General features: G+C 32.4%; 1 protein-coding gene across 10 annotated transcripts in view; it reads right to left on the bottom strand.

The window, feature by feature from the left end:
• Positions 1–986: 986 nt before the first annotated feature.
• LOC143258629 (uncharacterized) overlaps positions 987–15595 on the bottom strand; it is a 58025-nt gene continuing 43416 nt past the window's right edge. For 5 of the 10 annotated variants that reach the window (XM_076517940.1, XM_076517871.1, XM_076517897.1 and 2 more), the window contains 12 exons: positions 14316–14504; positions 13845–14047; positions 12801–13000; positions 10785–11561; positions 10505–10556; positions 8947–9162; positions 7754–7876; positions 6932–7102; positions 5335–5529; positions 4277–4468; positions 2370–2473; positions 988–1612 (listed from right to left, as the gene is read on the bottom strand). In XM_076517940.1, the coding sequence (XP_076374055.1) occupies positions 1517–1612; positions 2370–2473; positions 4277–4468; positions 5335–5529; positions 6932–7102; positions 7754–7876; positions 8947–9162; positions 10505–10556; positions 10785–11561; positions 12801–13000; positions 13845–14047; positions 14316–14504 (2518 nt within the window). In that variant the 3' untranslated portion in view covers positions 988–1516. Of the gene's footprint in view, positions 1613–2369; positions 2474–4221; positions 4469–5334; positions 5530–6931; positions 7103–7753; positions 7877–8946; positions 9163–10504; positions 10557–10784; positions 11562–12800; positions 13001–13844; positions 14048–14315; positions 14505–15595 lie in introns of those variants that run through there. The other 5 variants (XM_076517880.1, XR_013032444.1, XM_076517920.1 and 2 more) reach the window with 5 other exon arrangements.

The following is a 15595-nucleotide window of genomic DNA, read 5'->3' as shown; positions in this document are numbered from 1 at the left end:
TTTATTATATAAAAACAAGTGAACAATTGGGTTCTATCTAGTCAACATCGTTGTTTCTGTCAGTTCAGAAGTAGTTTATTGGTTACACTTACACTTCAGTCATGTAATAATGTTAATTATAGAACTCGGTTGTTATGAAAGTTGTTTAGGTTTTGTCACTGTGTAAGTAAATCTTTGTTGCTTTAATTTATTTTGTTTGAAGATCGTTCCCAGAGTTCGAGGCCTAATGTTTTATAGGCTTAACATTTGTTTTATTAAAATATAGAATTTGGTAATATTACTGTACATGCTATGTTTTTTTTTTATTTACTGAAATACTACTAACTTTAGTTTTTATTAAGATCCTGCTTTGTTCCAATGTTCTGTAAGACAGAATTTCACTACAGGTGTACTTTCACAGAACTTCCAAAGCATGCTGTGCATTCTGGGAATGTTTCAACATCGTACACATCCTCCTGATGGTCACTGGTTAACAAGTTATTTCATCTAATTATATTATTGTTAAAACTAGGAAGATAAAACTCTGATCCATCAAATATTTTAATATCTTTTGGCTTCTAGTAATTACATAAAACACATAATTGTTTAGGATTCAAATTCTTTGTTTTTAGATGCAGTTTATATATACTATAACACTAGTTGAAGAAAATCGTATACAGTGTAGGTCTAAAATTTGGAGGTTTGTGTTCTGGGCTACTATTGTTAATATAAATAAGAAAGAAAAAATAAGTTAAATTTTTGACTCAACTACGTGTCCACTCAAACTCATCAAAATTTTAAAATTTTGGCCCGACTATAAGTTTCAAGTTTATTATTAATCAAATAAACCAAAATACAGTATTTAGTGAATGTGGCTCAACTGTAATATATTTATAATCAAGCTCACCAATACAGCTTAATTAATTAATTAGCTGTGAAATCACAACTCATATTAATTGTGTGACAGAACAGTTCATTTAATAAATATAAGGCTTAAAATACATTACACATATTTCACAACAAACGAAATACAATGAAAATTATACATCTTTTTGTTATTCTGAAATAATAACAAACAAACTGGATGACAGTTAATGAAGGAAAAACATAATGTATAAGTTTACGCGACACTGAGACGAACAAGTTGTTTGAACAACTGACCCATGTGTCGTTAGACTAAGGTGCAGGTTACACGGAGAATGTGGAATAGAGTATTATATAGAAAACTTGTTTGTCGTGTGGCTCTTATGGTAAATAGTTAATACATACAATTTGATAGACAACCCACATCCACCTCTGTAAATTCATTTTTTTGAAGGTATAAATGTCATTCTTATATTTATATATTCACAATCAGACTTAAACTTCAATAAACAGAGATATACAAAGGAGCCACATAAGTAAACACTGTCATAGAAGAAAAAAAAAATATGGTTCCATCTCAGTTCAACAAAAGTGGTCCCAAAGTGTGGAATTTTTTAAAGTCAGAACCTTGAATGTGAGCCCATACATCTAAAGGTCTTCAAGTCCAAAAGTTTCACCTTAGTTGTTGAAGGCACTTTTTAAGTTTGTCTATGGTTTTTTGGTAATGGTGTCTGTCTTCCTCGAGATGGTGCTTTAGTGTGAGAAGTTTCTGTAAAAACAAGAAGAGATTAGTTCAACTCAAGTTTTCGTCAGTTACTGTACTGTACACAGATATGTAGAAGTGATTAAAACTATAAACAAACATTGTTCATCCAACTATAACATCAACAAATATAAATTTTACCCATAATTCTACACAATGTTTACACAAAGCTACTAAAGGAGAATCTCCACTAGCCATCTCTTATTATGAAGTTTAGAAACTAGAAGGAAAGTGGTTGGTCAACAGCACTCACTTCCAACAATGAAAGTGAGATTTGCCATCACATTAAAACACCCCCATAGCTGAAAGGACGAGCATGTTTGGTGACAGGATTCAAATCCATGACCTCCAAGTTGTGAGTCATTTTCTATTCACCAAGTCACTTAATATATACATACAAGAATAATACAGTAATATAGTAAAGGACATATGCAAGGTTAGGGTATGATAAACAAGTCAGGGTTCAAGATGACAAGTTTATGATTCTGTATAGCAGGCGTTTTTAACATTGAATAGTAATTGTTTTAATACATATCTCCTTTTGAAACAAATTATGGGAAACAGCTAGTAATAACAAGAAGTTTTGGCAAGCCACAACACATGAATACATTAAGAAATTCAGCAAAGACGAGAAAACCCACTTGTAGAGAAAAATATATATGTAAAAACAACTGGTTTGGGTTGAGAATATTTTTACGTAGAGGAGTGAACAACGTTTCGACCTTCTTCGGTCATCGTCAGGAAACTGTTTCGAAATACTCACTTTCAAATGTTGACGCATTCTTTTCATTTGACAGTTGAACTGTTTGTTTCTGAGGTTTAACTCTTGACATCTTTCAGACAGAAACTCTTTTTCAGACCTTTGTTCTGTATAAAGTAAATAGGAAATAATGTTGCTGAACAATGAAAGCATACATTTGAAACATAAGTAACAATTTGTTATTTACGTCACCGAAAAACGTATCATAAAAAATGATACAGAAAAGGACATGGCATTAATATTGTATGTGCACCACACACTTTATAAATTAATTTTGTGTTTCTTCCCAACACCTACCCAATACTTGAATATTATCATAGTTACCATTTGACCTGTTACAGTTCTGAGAGTTCTACTTCATACTATTAGATGTCTATTTTTCTTGGAGTTGCAGTGATCTGTACAATTCCAGCCAATGGGGAAGCATCTTTTGTTGCCTGTAAACCTTTACTTACTAAGACAATGACTTAGTAAACAATAGTGCAAGATGCAAGGTTGGGAGAAATTTAGTTTTTATAATAATTTAATCTATCACCAACATGTGAATATTTTATCACACAGGATTATTTCAAATTCCACTTTCGCAACAATATAAAAATTTTCTGATATTTGTATTTTACAAACCAGAATCAATCAGTAATTTTTATTTACAAAATGAGTGTAAATTAGTTTTTCAAGTGTTAGAGTTTTTGAGAAAGTTTATTCCTTTACCTGCAAATTTTTTCTTCTTTGGTGGTGTTCTTTTTTTTTAACAAATTTAAAAATATTAGTTTCAGTGAACATAATTTTAAGTTGAAGGTCTCAGGTTTCACTTTAAAGTATCTTAAAACAACCCATCTTAAAACACTAGTGTATTGTGTCTTATTATGATACAGTTTATTTTTTATTGTTCCATTAACTTACGGAGCTACTTTCACCTGGTGCTTGGAAAATCACAAAATTGTATCATTCTCAGATACATCTGGTATTTGGAACCTCACAGACACAGCCTATAATAATTTAGGATTGATAACTAGACTAATATTAAACACAGTGTGATGATTATAATCCATCTGGCTTCTAAAGGTGCAGAGCATTTTCAGTATGATTTTACAGCTCGAATCTTGGACCTTCCAGTCAGCAGCCTAATACACAAATTATTAGATCCTATCTGCTCCTTTTTGCACAAACAAAAATTTGCACTCTTTGTTATTATGTAACAAGAAGAAAATTACAATGTAATTATATCAACAAGAAATTAGCATTATAAAATTTAAAATTAGATGAGCCCTCTGAAAGTATTCCAGTAGTAAAATCAGTAGAGAAATCCAGTGTGAAAATAGTAACATTTACAATAATGTTCTCTTGAAAATGGATTTTTTTTACAAGACATTTATTTCTTCAAAGTTTATAAAACCAGAAGATTCTCTGCAAAGCCATAAAAACTTAGTGAGCAATCATCAAACAGAAACTAAAATGTATTAAAATGTACAGCCAATCAGAATTCCTCAAATAATTCATCATGCAACAATCGAAAGAAAAACAAATTATATTCACAACCAGATTAATAACGTTATTAATTTCAAACTTCTTTAAAATCAAAATTCAGACTTTCCAATTCAAATCTATGGTTTAGACGATATATATTTTTTATGGTACCTTCTTTTTTATCATCAGTTTTACCACTGTTATTTTCAATATCATAATATTGGCAAATTAAAGGGCAGTGGTCAACAATTATAGGAATAGCACTTCTTGGACATTGTGAAGAAAAAGAAGACAGATGAAAAGATGATAGATAAACAGTTACGACAGAAAACCCATAACCAAAACATTAGAACTGTTCCAAACATAATCTAATCAGCAGAAAACTCACCAACATGCTAAGCCTGGAATATTTTAATCTTGTAGGAGTAAAGTGAAACTCCCACCTGCTAAATGATGTTCATATCTTTCTAACACAGCTTCAACTCCAGGCCAGGAGAAGTTTTTCTGATGTCTCTTTTTAGTTCTTTCTAATTCGCCAGACTTTTCTCCATTAGCTCTGGTGGTACTTAAAGTAACATCTGGATACACCTTCAGCCTTGTATTATCCTCAGTACAATGGAACTGTTTTTGTTCTGCTAAAAGAAGAGGGCAAAGGTTACCAATGACCATAGCTAGATTAAGGTTTTATGGGGATCTTAGACGAGGTAATATTTAGGAATATTAATTATGACAATAATAACTCTCTTACCTCAAAGTGGGCAGTGAATAACACAAAATCTATTTTTACATATACTTACTATTGACAGCTCAGGGTCAGAGGCATTTCAGGTATTTTTTACTTGGGGGTCGAAGGAGGGTTGAGTGTTATTAAATAAAGACAATTTTTTAGCCTTCAAGAACTGTCTATTTATTATTTTTTATTGTTAATAAAAGTCCAAAATTACATTGGATCTCTTGCATAGCTACACAGTGGTCTGATGCTATTTGAAACTAACACTAATTTCCACTTTCTCGGTCTCATCTGTTCACAGATGTTTTCTTTTAGTTTCAGATACATAATATGACTGCCCCACCCATCTAAAAAACATTACCACTTTCGTGTCAGTGAGAGTACAAATGAAGTGGGGATTTAAAAATTTTAAAAACACTAAATCAGATAGGTGGAGGAAACTGCTTGAGTAGCAGATATTTCCTTAGGGAATTATGTTCTCAGTGGCCAGATATGCCACTGTTTACAGCTCCCGTAAAATCATTACTGGTTTTAATTCTCAATTCTCAAACACTGTTAACAAAAACTCTGTTCATTTAAAAAAATACTTCACAACAATAACGTTTAATGTTTTTTATTTTCAGATTTGCCCATTTTTACCGATATATCATCGTCAGTGAATGAAATATTAAAATATTGTAAACAGTCTACCCCGACAAGCAAGCGTAAGTGACACCTTAATTACATATCTCGTGATACTATGACTATGACGGATAAAAGTATTATATATACCCAACTGCAGCTTAGTGGCATGAAGTACAGACTTGTGAAATTGTTGTACAAAGTCCATATCTGCATGGTTGCTACTCTCACGGTTGTGTGTCAACAATTGTGAAGTGTTTAGCTTCAACATACTAGGTGGTTCTGAAAGCCAGTCTTCACAACTCCGTGGACAAAGGCGTGTCCGTTGGGCTTTGTGGGTAGGTTCTATATAGCACAATAAGAATATCTTTGTAACATTAATTCTAAAGATATACATACTGATAATAATAAACAAATAAATAAATAGCCTAACTTCAAACTAAATGTTGGAAAGCAGTAATAATTCTGCTGTGGAACATTTCTTCATACATTCCATGTACTGATGACTAGAACCAACTCATGTATACTTTTATTTACTGGAGGGAATTCAAAATATGTCTTATTTTTCATCAGCTCACCTTATAGAAGTAATTCTCGTTTGTTTATGAATTTTGCACAAAGCTACACAAGGTCTATCTGCACCAGCCATCCCTAATTTAGCAGTGTAAGACTAGAGGGAAGGCAGCTAGTCATCACCACCCACCACCAACTCTTGGGCTACTCTTTTACCAACGAATAGTGGGACTGACCATCACATTATAATGACCCCACGGCTGAAAGGGCGACCATGTTTGGTAAGACGGGATTTGAACCCGCAACCCTCTTATTATGAGTCAAACACCTTAACCCACCTGGCCATGCCGGGTCCCAAGTAATTTTCGTACAACAAAAGATTTTTCTTGTAATGTATAGAGTTTATATAGTTGTTGATTGCACATTAAAAAGATAACAAGTGGGAAAAAATTGGATCTGTAAATATGGTAAAAAAAATAAAATAGAAAGATTTGTAGGTTATTTTAAATATTCAGAAAACTATTAGTTTTTAATAATATTTTTTGTTATTCTATGTAATGTGTTGACTTTGAAATAAGTCAGGAAGCACATTTCATTACTCTGGTTGAATAGTCATCCTTTCCAGTATCTAGTTAGTCAAAACTTGTAATGTTAAAATCACTCGTTACATAGAAGAACATGTTTCAAACTATGCTGTTCAAGAGGGATTTTCCAAAGAATATTCAACATTTTTCATTACTGAAAACTTTCAAGTTGCAGTTATAATTTTGACAAAATTATTAAAACTGTCTCCTACCATCCATAATTTAAAAGCACTGATCATGTCTCTAGGCAGCCAGTCAGCAACATCCTACTTCCCACACCACTAGACTGACTGTTACTCTTATAAGGAATGGTTTGTGGCACAACAAAGATATGAACCTACTTGACCAGCTTTAAAATCCAGATATCTATTATGTGGTCAACCCACACTTTCAAATTATATCATCATTTTGAAGTGACAGAATATAGAATCATAATTTAAAAACAAAACACCAACAACTGTGTACTTTGAAAATGAAATCTAAATATCCCTCAAAATTAAAATTTAAAATAGGTTTTTGAGAAAGAGAGATGGACTGATATTTTCAGACAATTACTAAATAATTAAGAGAAAATACAAGATTTTAAAACAGCTAACCAAACTGAAATATTTTTCATTATTAATTTATCTAATATTTTTTTATATCATTACCTTCCTCTGACGAGTTGTTCAGTGTGCCAGTTGAAGAAATCTTCTGGAAGGGGGTATTTTCATGAAGCTGAACGTAACTAGGTTTTTGTATAGATGGAAGAGGTCCTTCAGGTTCAAAGGTTAGAGTTGTTTCCTCATTCCTTTCTCTGTCTCCTAGATTTATTGATCCAACTAAATATAAATAGGAGAGAGAGAAGAGATAGATGTCACCTCAAATATTTTGCTGAAGTTACTGAAGAAATATGAAAAATGCTTAGAACTGTTCTGTGGTTATTTGTTTTTAAATACGATATCCACAGTTTCATTTAATGATACTTCTATATTAAGTTACTTACAAGTTTTTTGTTTATTTTTGTTCCATTTCTAAATATTCCTTCGAACACTAGTATTAATCAAAAATAGAACTTAAAACACTTTTATATCTTTGAGCTCAAAGCACAAGAAATCTCAAAATAATTTTCTATAAATATTTTCATCACTGGCTTTCTCCAGGAAACATTACAACATAATGAAACAGTGATTTAGTAGTGGAAAGTAATTTTAACATTACTTAAAGGATCAAAGTTTGACGATCACATAACCCACCAAGATGAGATTACACATACTAAGTGTTTAGAATTAATTCAGTAGTTGTCATTAAATCACCCAATTCCAGTTTCTTTAACGACAACTGCATTACATATAAAGTTTCTTGTTTTAAAATATGTGAAAGGTATTTTTGTGAACTTACAACCAATATTGATTCTAACTTCAACAGATTATAACTTCTGAACGACCAGATTATGTTCCAGAAATGTTAAAACATTCATGTTAAACACTCACCTGTCTCTTCCTTCTTCTGAGGACTAACTGCAGACATAAATCTTTTCCTTTTCTCTCTTTCCCAGTATTTACGTGTTCTTTTTTCCCTCTCATTTTTAATCGTCCGCCAGGTCTTTTCCACTTCTAATGATAACGAAATACCCATAGCTTATAAACAGACGACTGGAAACTATACATCAAACAATAACAAATTCTGCATGTTTCAAAACAGTTGCAGAATCATACAAAAACATGTAATTCTGTGTCATTATTTTTATGTAGTGTGTTTTTATTAAATTAACATCATTATGAGATGGAAAAGACTGGATGTGTGCAACTTTTTATGGACAAAATATTAACAGAAGTGAGTTGAAACTGATGAGATAACAACAGAATACAACTCCACTATTGTGCATATGTTCACCTCTGTGTTAGAAAGTCCATCATGTAGCTTTAGGCTAAATAATAAATAAACTGCATCAAGTTATTTGTTTAAAGACATTATGCAGTGCCAAATTATGACAATGTAAAGCCTTAAGCTAAGTCAAGTCTAAACGGCTCCATACAAAAAAACAAACAAACACATGCAATAATTTATTTCTAAAAGGCCACGGACATTCTGAGGTCATATGCTGTAAGCTGTAGTTTAGTTAGCTTATGTCTTAATCTGGAACTGATGCTATGCCTTACCTATTAAAGTTAGATACATTATCACCAACACAAGCTAATATTTTCTGTGTGTCATATCACTTCATGAAAATGATTCATTCATGAGAAATGCTGTTTTTTATACTCACAAGATCAGGTTTTAATTTATCATATAAAATGATTTAGAGATATAAACACCACTTATTAGGATTCATAGTTACTAGGAGAGCTACTGACATGAAACCAAATATATTTGTGTTACTACTTGTAATATTAATGGCTAACATTTTAAATCTATTTGGATATGGCTGGGTGGTTAGGGTGTTTACAGGTTGCAGGGTCCAAATTTCTATAACTAAACGTTATGTGCGACAGTCAATCTCTATTATTCGTTGGTAAAATAGTAGCCCAAGAACTGGTTGTTGGTGGTGTTGACTAGCTGCCTTCCCTCTAGTCTATCACTGCTAAATTAGGGAGGACCAATGCAAATAACTCTGGAGTGGTTTTGTGTGTGAAATTCAAAATAAACCAAGTTAAAAAATTAGTTATTCTTAAACAATTATTACCATTTACTTTCTGAGGAGTTGTCGGCAGAAGTCTGAAAACAGTTAGAAATTCTGTTTTCTGTGAATAAGTCTCTTCTTTACGAAAGTCGTCTGGCTTGATATTTGTCCCAGCTTCATCGAGATCAGTAGTCGGGGCCTGAGGTTCCAGCAGCAGGGGAGTGAAGACCTGCTGGTGAAACAGCTTTCTACGTTTCAATAAATTTTCTAAGTCTTTCTCTGAAAAGAAGATTGGAAGAACTGAGTGGAAGACAAACAGAAACATACTCTTTATGGATTTTGGATTAGAATAAAAAATGTACAAACAAAATTAAACATTAAGCCACCAAAAATCAACAGTTTTACAAATAATGAAATACCTGCAAAAAATTTGAAACAGAAACTCAATATACTGAAGATCTATCAGTTGTGTTATACAACTAGTTCTATCACTGTTACATTTATCTTTGATTAACTGAGTACATTAATATTTTGTGTGGTTCTTTCCATACAGGTAACCGTCTTTTGGTGCCAGTTGTAACATGACTGTGTATAAGTGTTTGAGGAAAGCTTGTATCAAACGTTCTTGTTCCTTTTCACGTTTTTTTTCCCTTATTTTTCTCTATTCAATGCATCTTGTTTCTGTATTAGTTTCATACTTAACTTAATATCTGATGAGCCTAACAGACTAGAAATTATTTCCCTACAATTTTTTATCCATTACCCTGAAGTCACACTTACAATAAAAGTAACACCCGTTGTTTGCATACCCTGAACCATAAATTCAGAAGTTAGGTCTATTATTTGACAACTGAGATGATGTTAAAGAAAGATGTGACATATTTTTTGACAGTTTCTGTTTCAAAACTAAAAATAATTTATCTTAAGCACTATCCATTTGCCCATCAACAATTGGAACTTCTACATTCATAGTGTCAAATATTGAAAGCTGACAAAACAATATAATATATACAGGGTGTTCGGAAAGTCACTGTGCAGTTTTGTAATGATAATTTATTCAGTCTATTCAAGCCAACAACTGATAGCTGTGTTTAGAAACAAAATAAGAAGGATCCAAGTCTGTATTGATGCCAACGGGGGTCACTTTCAACATTGTTTATAATTGTCATTCATATTTACCTCCTGTATTTTATTATTGAAACATGTCTGTTAATAAATATATAAGTGCAGTGACTTTCTGAACACCCTGTATTATAAAAATCTTAATAAATCACACCTGTTTTCTCAGCAGTCATAGTAAGTAACCCATTAGAGATTTTAAATCACACCATGTTAAGAGTGGCTAAATGTTGTTTAATTGGATATTTTTTCTACCCAATTTTAGCTGTTTTTTTTATTTATTTATTTTTGTGGTGTGTGGGATAATTCCACCACTTATAGTTATCTCCATTAGTTCTAACTTTTAGTAACATTCACCATGTTTTATGAGGTTCATGGAATTCTTTGACAGTTTTTGGTTTACTTTACTTTCATTTGGAATCATGTCAAAAGATGCAATATCAAGTAAACATGAAACTTGTAGTACCTATTTTTAAAAATCAAGTGGTTTCATTTCTCTTACCTCGTTTTTTCTGATGAGTTGTCAAACCAAATACTTCTAAAAATTTTAATTTCTGTAAAGGAAAAAAACATCAGTATTGTTAATTAATATGTTTTATTTACTGTTCATTGTAAGCACTTTCCCTTTACGTTTATTTTATAAGTGTCCAAGTTGAGATTTCACATAAAATAATTAATTTATTCTAAAATTTTCAAACATAAATACAAATTGTTACAAGAGTTACTAATAAATTTCAAAATAACACTATTTTATATACAGAAGTACTGTATTTGATACTCACTTTAGGATTTAGGTCTAGCTTTAGTGGGGGGCCACTTTTAATCAAGAAAAGATATCCCAGTTCGTTTCTTTCTTCCACATCTGAATCACTAGCATCACTCTGACAAGTGCCATCTAGTCTTACTTTATTCAACCTCTTTTCTTGCAAGTCCAACTTACTTACAACTGTGGAGGAAAGATTACCGACCGTGTCTCTCATATCATTTTGATCACGTACAGACGTCAGATGAAAAGAACTGCTGCCATTCTGAATGGTGACTCCACACACAATTTCCTGTTCTGAATTGACAGTAGTTGGAGATTGGCGAGTAGGAATATGGTGGTGATTATAATTACGTTTACTCAACAGTGTTTGGGCATCAGGTGTTTTATTTGGTTCTGAATACGTTTTTAAATCAATACATCTCGTATCTTCTTCTGATAACATATGCTTTATATCGATTTCATTGCAAGGAGTGTGGTTAGGCTTAATGAATAATAAATCATCAAATAAAAGATCGTCCTTTAAATGTCCATTAACAAACGTTTCTTTCTTTGTTCCATTCTGATCAACGATATTTTTATTACTGTAGTCATAAATATTGTTGTAGTTGCTATGAGTGTCAGTTGTGGTATTTTGTGGTTTTGTCCACAGCTGTTTGGTTCCTAAAGACCAAGAACCTTGAACCTCGATCATAGATTTAGCTATGGACTTTTCAGCCTTCTTTTTGAGGTTTCTGTCAAGTTCCTTAGTAGCTTGACTACACTGAAGTGACGATGGCAAATTTCTTTCAATGTCCTAAAAAAATAACAATTTTCTGTTTAATCGTTTGCACAACTTCAAATTATTTCACATGTTCTATTTGATAATGAATGCTTACTAACAGATAACTATAAAACATGAAGCCTCTTAATGGCTGAGCATTAAGAGTGTAGGCTTACAACAACAACAGAGGTCCCATGACAGACAGAGCAGAGATAGTCCATTACACAGCTCTGTTCTTAATATAACCAAACTAAACAAACAAAACCAAAACCAAAAACTTAGCTAAATCAATCTTTTATTCACTCTGAACAAGATTTGAGCACTCAGAATGTGGCATGCTGCAGTCCACATGCTACACAGAAAGAACTTTAAAGAAAAAAAATAATAACAAATACACATATTTACTTGGTATAATATACTCAATTAATATTTGTCAAAGCACGTATGTTGTGTACAAGAACAAAGAACTATTGTACATTAACAAATTTCATAAATAACATGTTCAGTTGAACTCTGAACTTTGTTTCTCATGACTCCTGTATTTTAGTTTATACACATAGGTTGACCAAACTCAATTGATGTCCAGGCTATCTGTGCTGTCCAGTTCAATCCAATAAAAAAACTCACGAGTTTTTAATAAATTTCCTTTTTAAGAAATCGTTAAAATAGATTTATGACTGACTTAGTAAAATGTTAACTAGCAAATTACAAACATATTAATACAATTCAAATAAACATTCATTAAATACTGATCTCTGGATATTTCTTTAAGTATTGCTAACACACACATCAAATCAAAAATCTTATTAAAACTGAATCCTAAGCACAGAATAAGATAGATATATATCCTAAGTCAAACTGATCATATCTTACCTGGTAGAGTAACCTAACCCTTTAGGTTTGCCTTGTTCAGAATAAAGTCAAACTGATCATATCTTACCTGGTACAGCAACAATGGGTGCTTGTAACCCAATCCTTCAGATATGTCTTGTTCAGAATAAAGTCAAACTGATCATATCTTACCTGGTACAGTAACAATGGGTGCTTGTAACCCAATCCTTCAGATATGTCTTGTTCAGAATAAAGTCAAACTGATCATATCTTACCTGGTACAGTAACAATGGGTGCTTGTAACCCAATCCTTCAGATATGTCTTGTTCAGAATAAAGTCAAACTGATCATATCTTACCTGGTACAGTAACAATGGGTGCTTGTAACCCAATCCTTCAGATATGTCTTGTTCAGAATAAAGTCAAACTGATCATATCTTACCTGGTACAGTAACAATGGGTGCTTGTAACCCAATCCTTCAGATATGTCTTGTTCAGGACATGTTGATATTTCATTGTGTACCTCTAACCCTGTAGAGTATGCTGTCAAGTTCAAAGGAGTTGGGGAGGTGACAGTTACCTGAGGTGACCCTTTAGTGACTATGTTACAAGGTGTTCCCCGAGTGACTGAACCATGCTTTCCTGTGGAAACGTATTTAGGTTTGAAGTTACTCAGTAAAAACACATTATGTTTCACCATAGTCAACATTATTGTTAAGCCTTCAAAACAAAAAAATCAAGAAATAAAACTTCACAACTGTTGAAAAATGTTAAAAACCCTCCTCGTGATAAAACAACCCCTTCACAAAATTGTCTAAAATTTATAGTACTTCAAATATTCACCAAAAAAACATGCATATCAGGAGATAGGGACACTGCCATTGTGTTGCTTTTTCATCAGGATGCCACAGTAACAGTGATACAATAATAACAATAATGTTGTAATAATCAATGTACCCAGTCTTTCAAACTAACATTCATCAGGAGTTGAAAGCAATATTGTCTTGGGTGGGGGTCCTCATGAGGGTGAACAATATAAATAAGATAATATAATGTAATAACCAATGTACCCAGTCTTTCAAAGTAACATTCATCAGGAGTTGGAAACAATATTGTCTTGGGTGAGGGTCCTCATGAGGGTGAACAATATAAATAAGATAATATGATGTAATAACCAATGTACCCAGTCTTTCAAACTAAAATTCATCAGGAGTTGGAAACAATATTGTCTTGGGTGGGGGTCCTCATGAGGGTGAATAATATAAATAAAGATAATATGATATACAAAGTAACATACCAAGTCTTTCTAGTAATTCTAGACCAAGCTGATGCTTTAAGAGATTGGATAAAGTCAATAGTGACACTCTTATATCGTCATTTTTCTTCCTCACTCAGGTGTTTTCAACTGCTAACTCTGTTCTATTTATGTGAAAAATAAAACTTTAACAACAACATCTACATAACTTTTATTTAACAAAACACGTACCCACTGGCTCATTTTTAGAAGCTGCTAATGGACTATGTGATGTAGAACTCATTTCTTCTGTATTTTCAGTAAGTCCTCTGTTAACCTCTTGACCTTGTATTATGTCTTGATCCCTTATTCGTGACCAGTTACAGTTTCTCTCCTGGTCCCATTTGTTTTCTTCCACTAATTCTTGTAACTGCTCTTCCTGAAGATGTCTGAAACTAACATTTTTTTTCATGTTAAAAAATGTTAAGAAAAAGTTTGGTTTATTTATTCTACTTCGAAAATTTCTTGCACAATAACCTTTGACCCTTAATTTGTAAACTTTAAGAATCAAGTTATAAACTTCTACGTTTCAGTTAATTCTTACAGACCCACATCATTAGTGTAGACTGATGTCCTCAATTACTTCAACACAAAGAAATGGCAAACTTCATGGCAAAGAAATGAAAACAGGCAACTTCTGAAGAAAAATTTAAACCTACTGACCTTTCACAGTTAAGGACAGAAACACCAGGAGAAACAAGTCCTAAGGAATTCCCTAGAATCTCTGGTGGATACGGTCTGTCAGGAACAAAAGGCATGTTACTCCTGGAAACCATACCAGGAGCTGGGAGAAATGACAGTACCGGAGGTCTCATGATTCCAGAGTGGTCTAGGTAAGATGATTCTTTAAGTCTGAAACAAAGAGTGTAAAAAAATCCAAACTGTTAAACCTTCAAGCTAAATCTAGTTTCATAACTGTGTGATGAATGTTATATTTGTGTTATAGCTAGTAGAGATTTCTTTTTATTTCCACCTAATTTCGAAGCTGATTTCATGAACATTGTATTTAATAAAAAGAAGGTGATATTTAGCTATACTTCATGATAGGATTAGACAGCTAAGTTGACCAGTTTCTGAAATATATAACTTCATATTTACATCAAAACTTTTCAACTTCACCATATAATGACTAAAAACAAGACATTAGAATAAGTTACTTGGAAGTGTCACGATTATTGTAATAAACTCATGGCAATGTAAAAGAATAGCGAACTATTCAAAAGTACTTGAGTTTCTGGGTCTCCTGTGAAAGCCATTCTCATTACAAGTTGGCATCTGAAACTATAAAGCTAATAAAACTACAGAAGTATAGTATAGTATATATACTTTATATTTTCAGGTCAAAATATCCTGTACTAAAGATACATTTACAGAAAAAAAAGTGGTACAAATGTAGCTGTATTAGGTGAATGTTTTATCATATCTTTTAAGTTTAACATATTGACTCCTAAGCCTATTTTACCGATACTTTCCAGGGCCCCACTAGTCATTTTATAATTACTTTTTTCAGGAAGAGTGTATATGTAACCATTATGTCTTGACGAATAAATGGCCCTTTAAAAAGAAAATGGAGCACGACTCACCTGTGGGTCATGCGAGTCTTACTGGAAGTCTATCACGACCCACAGGTGGGTTGCGTGTGAGCCAATGTGTTAAAGCAAGATGTTTAAAGTGTAGGTTTAAGCTTATTAAAATAGAAAGTAATTAGTTCTTTAAAACATGTTATGGTAAGATTAGAAGTTTGGATGGAAAGATAAAAGTATCCTAGACAAGTAAGATAAGACATCTGCTTTTTCCATTTGGTTATGTGTTGGAAATAGAACAGACTGGAAATAAAACTAATAGATTTATACAGTTGTAGCAACTGGGATACATATGTTTCTGTTAAACTGGTTTTAGAATCAGAAAAGCATTTGTTTGTATAATATGAAAAGTTCAAAAGG

This window comes from Tachypleus tridentatus, chromosome 1 (genome assembly GCF_004210375.1).
Source record: "Tachypleus tridentatus isolate NWPU-2018 chromosome 1, ASM421037v1, whole genome shotgun sequence".
Taxonomy (NCBI): domain Eukaryota; kingdom Metazoa; phylum Arthropoda; class Merostomata; order Xiphosura; family Limulidae; genus Tachypleus; species Tachypleus tridentatus.
This window is presented reverse-complemented; position numbering and strand designations above follow the sequence as displayed.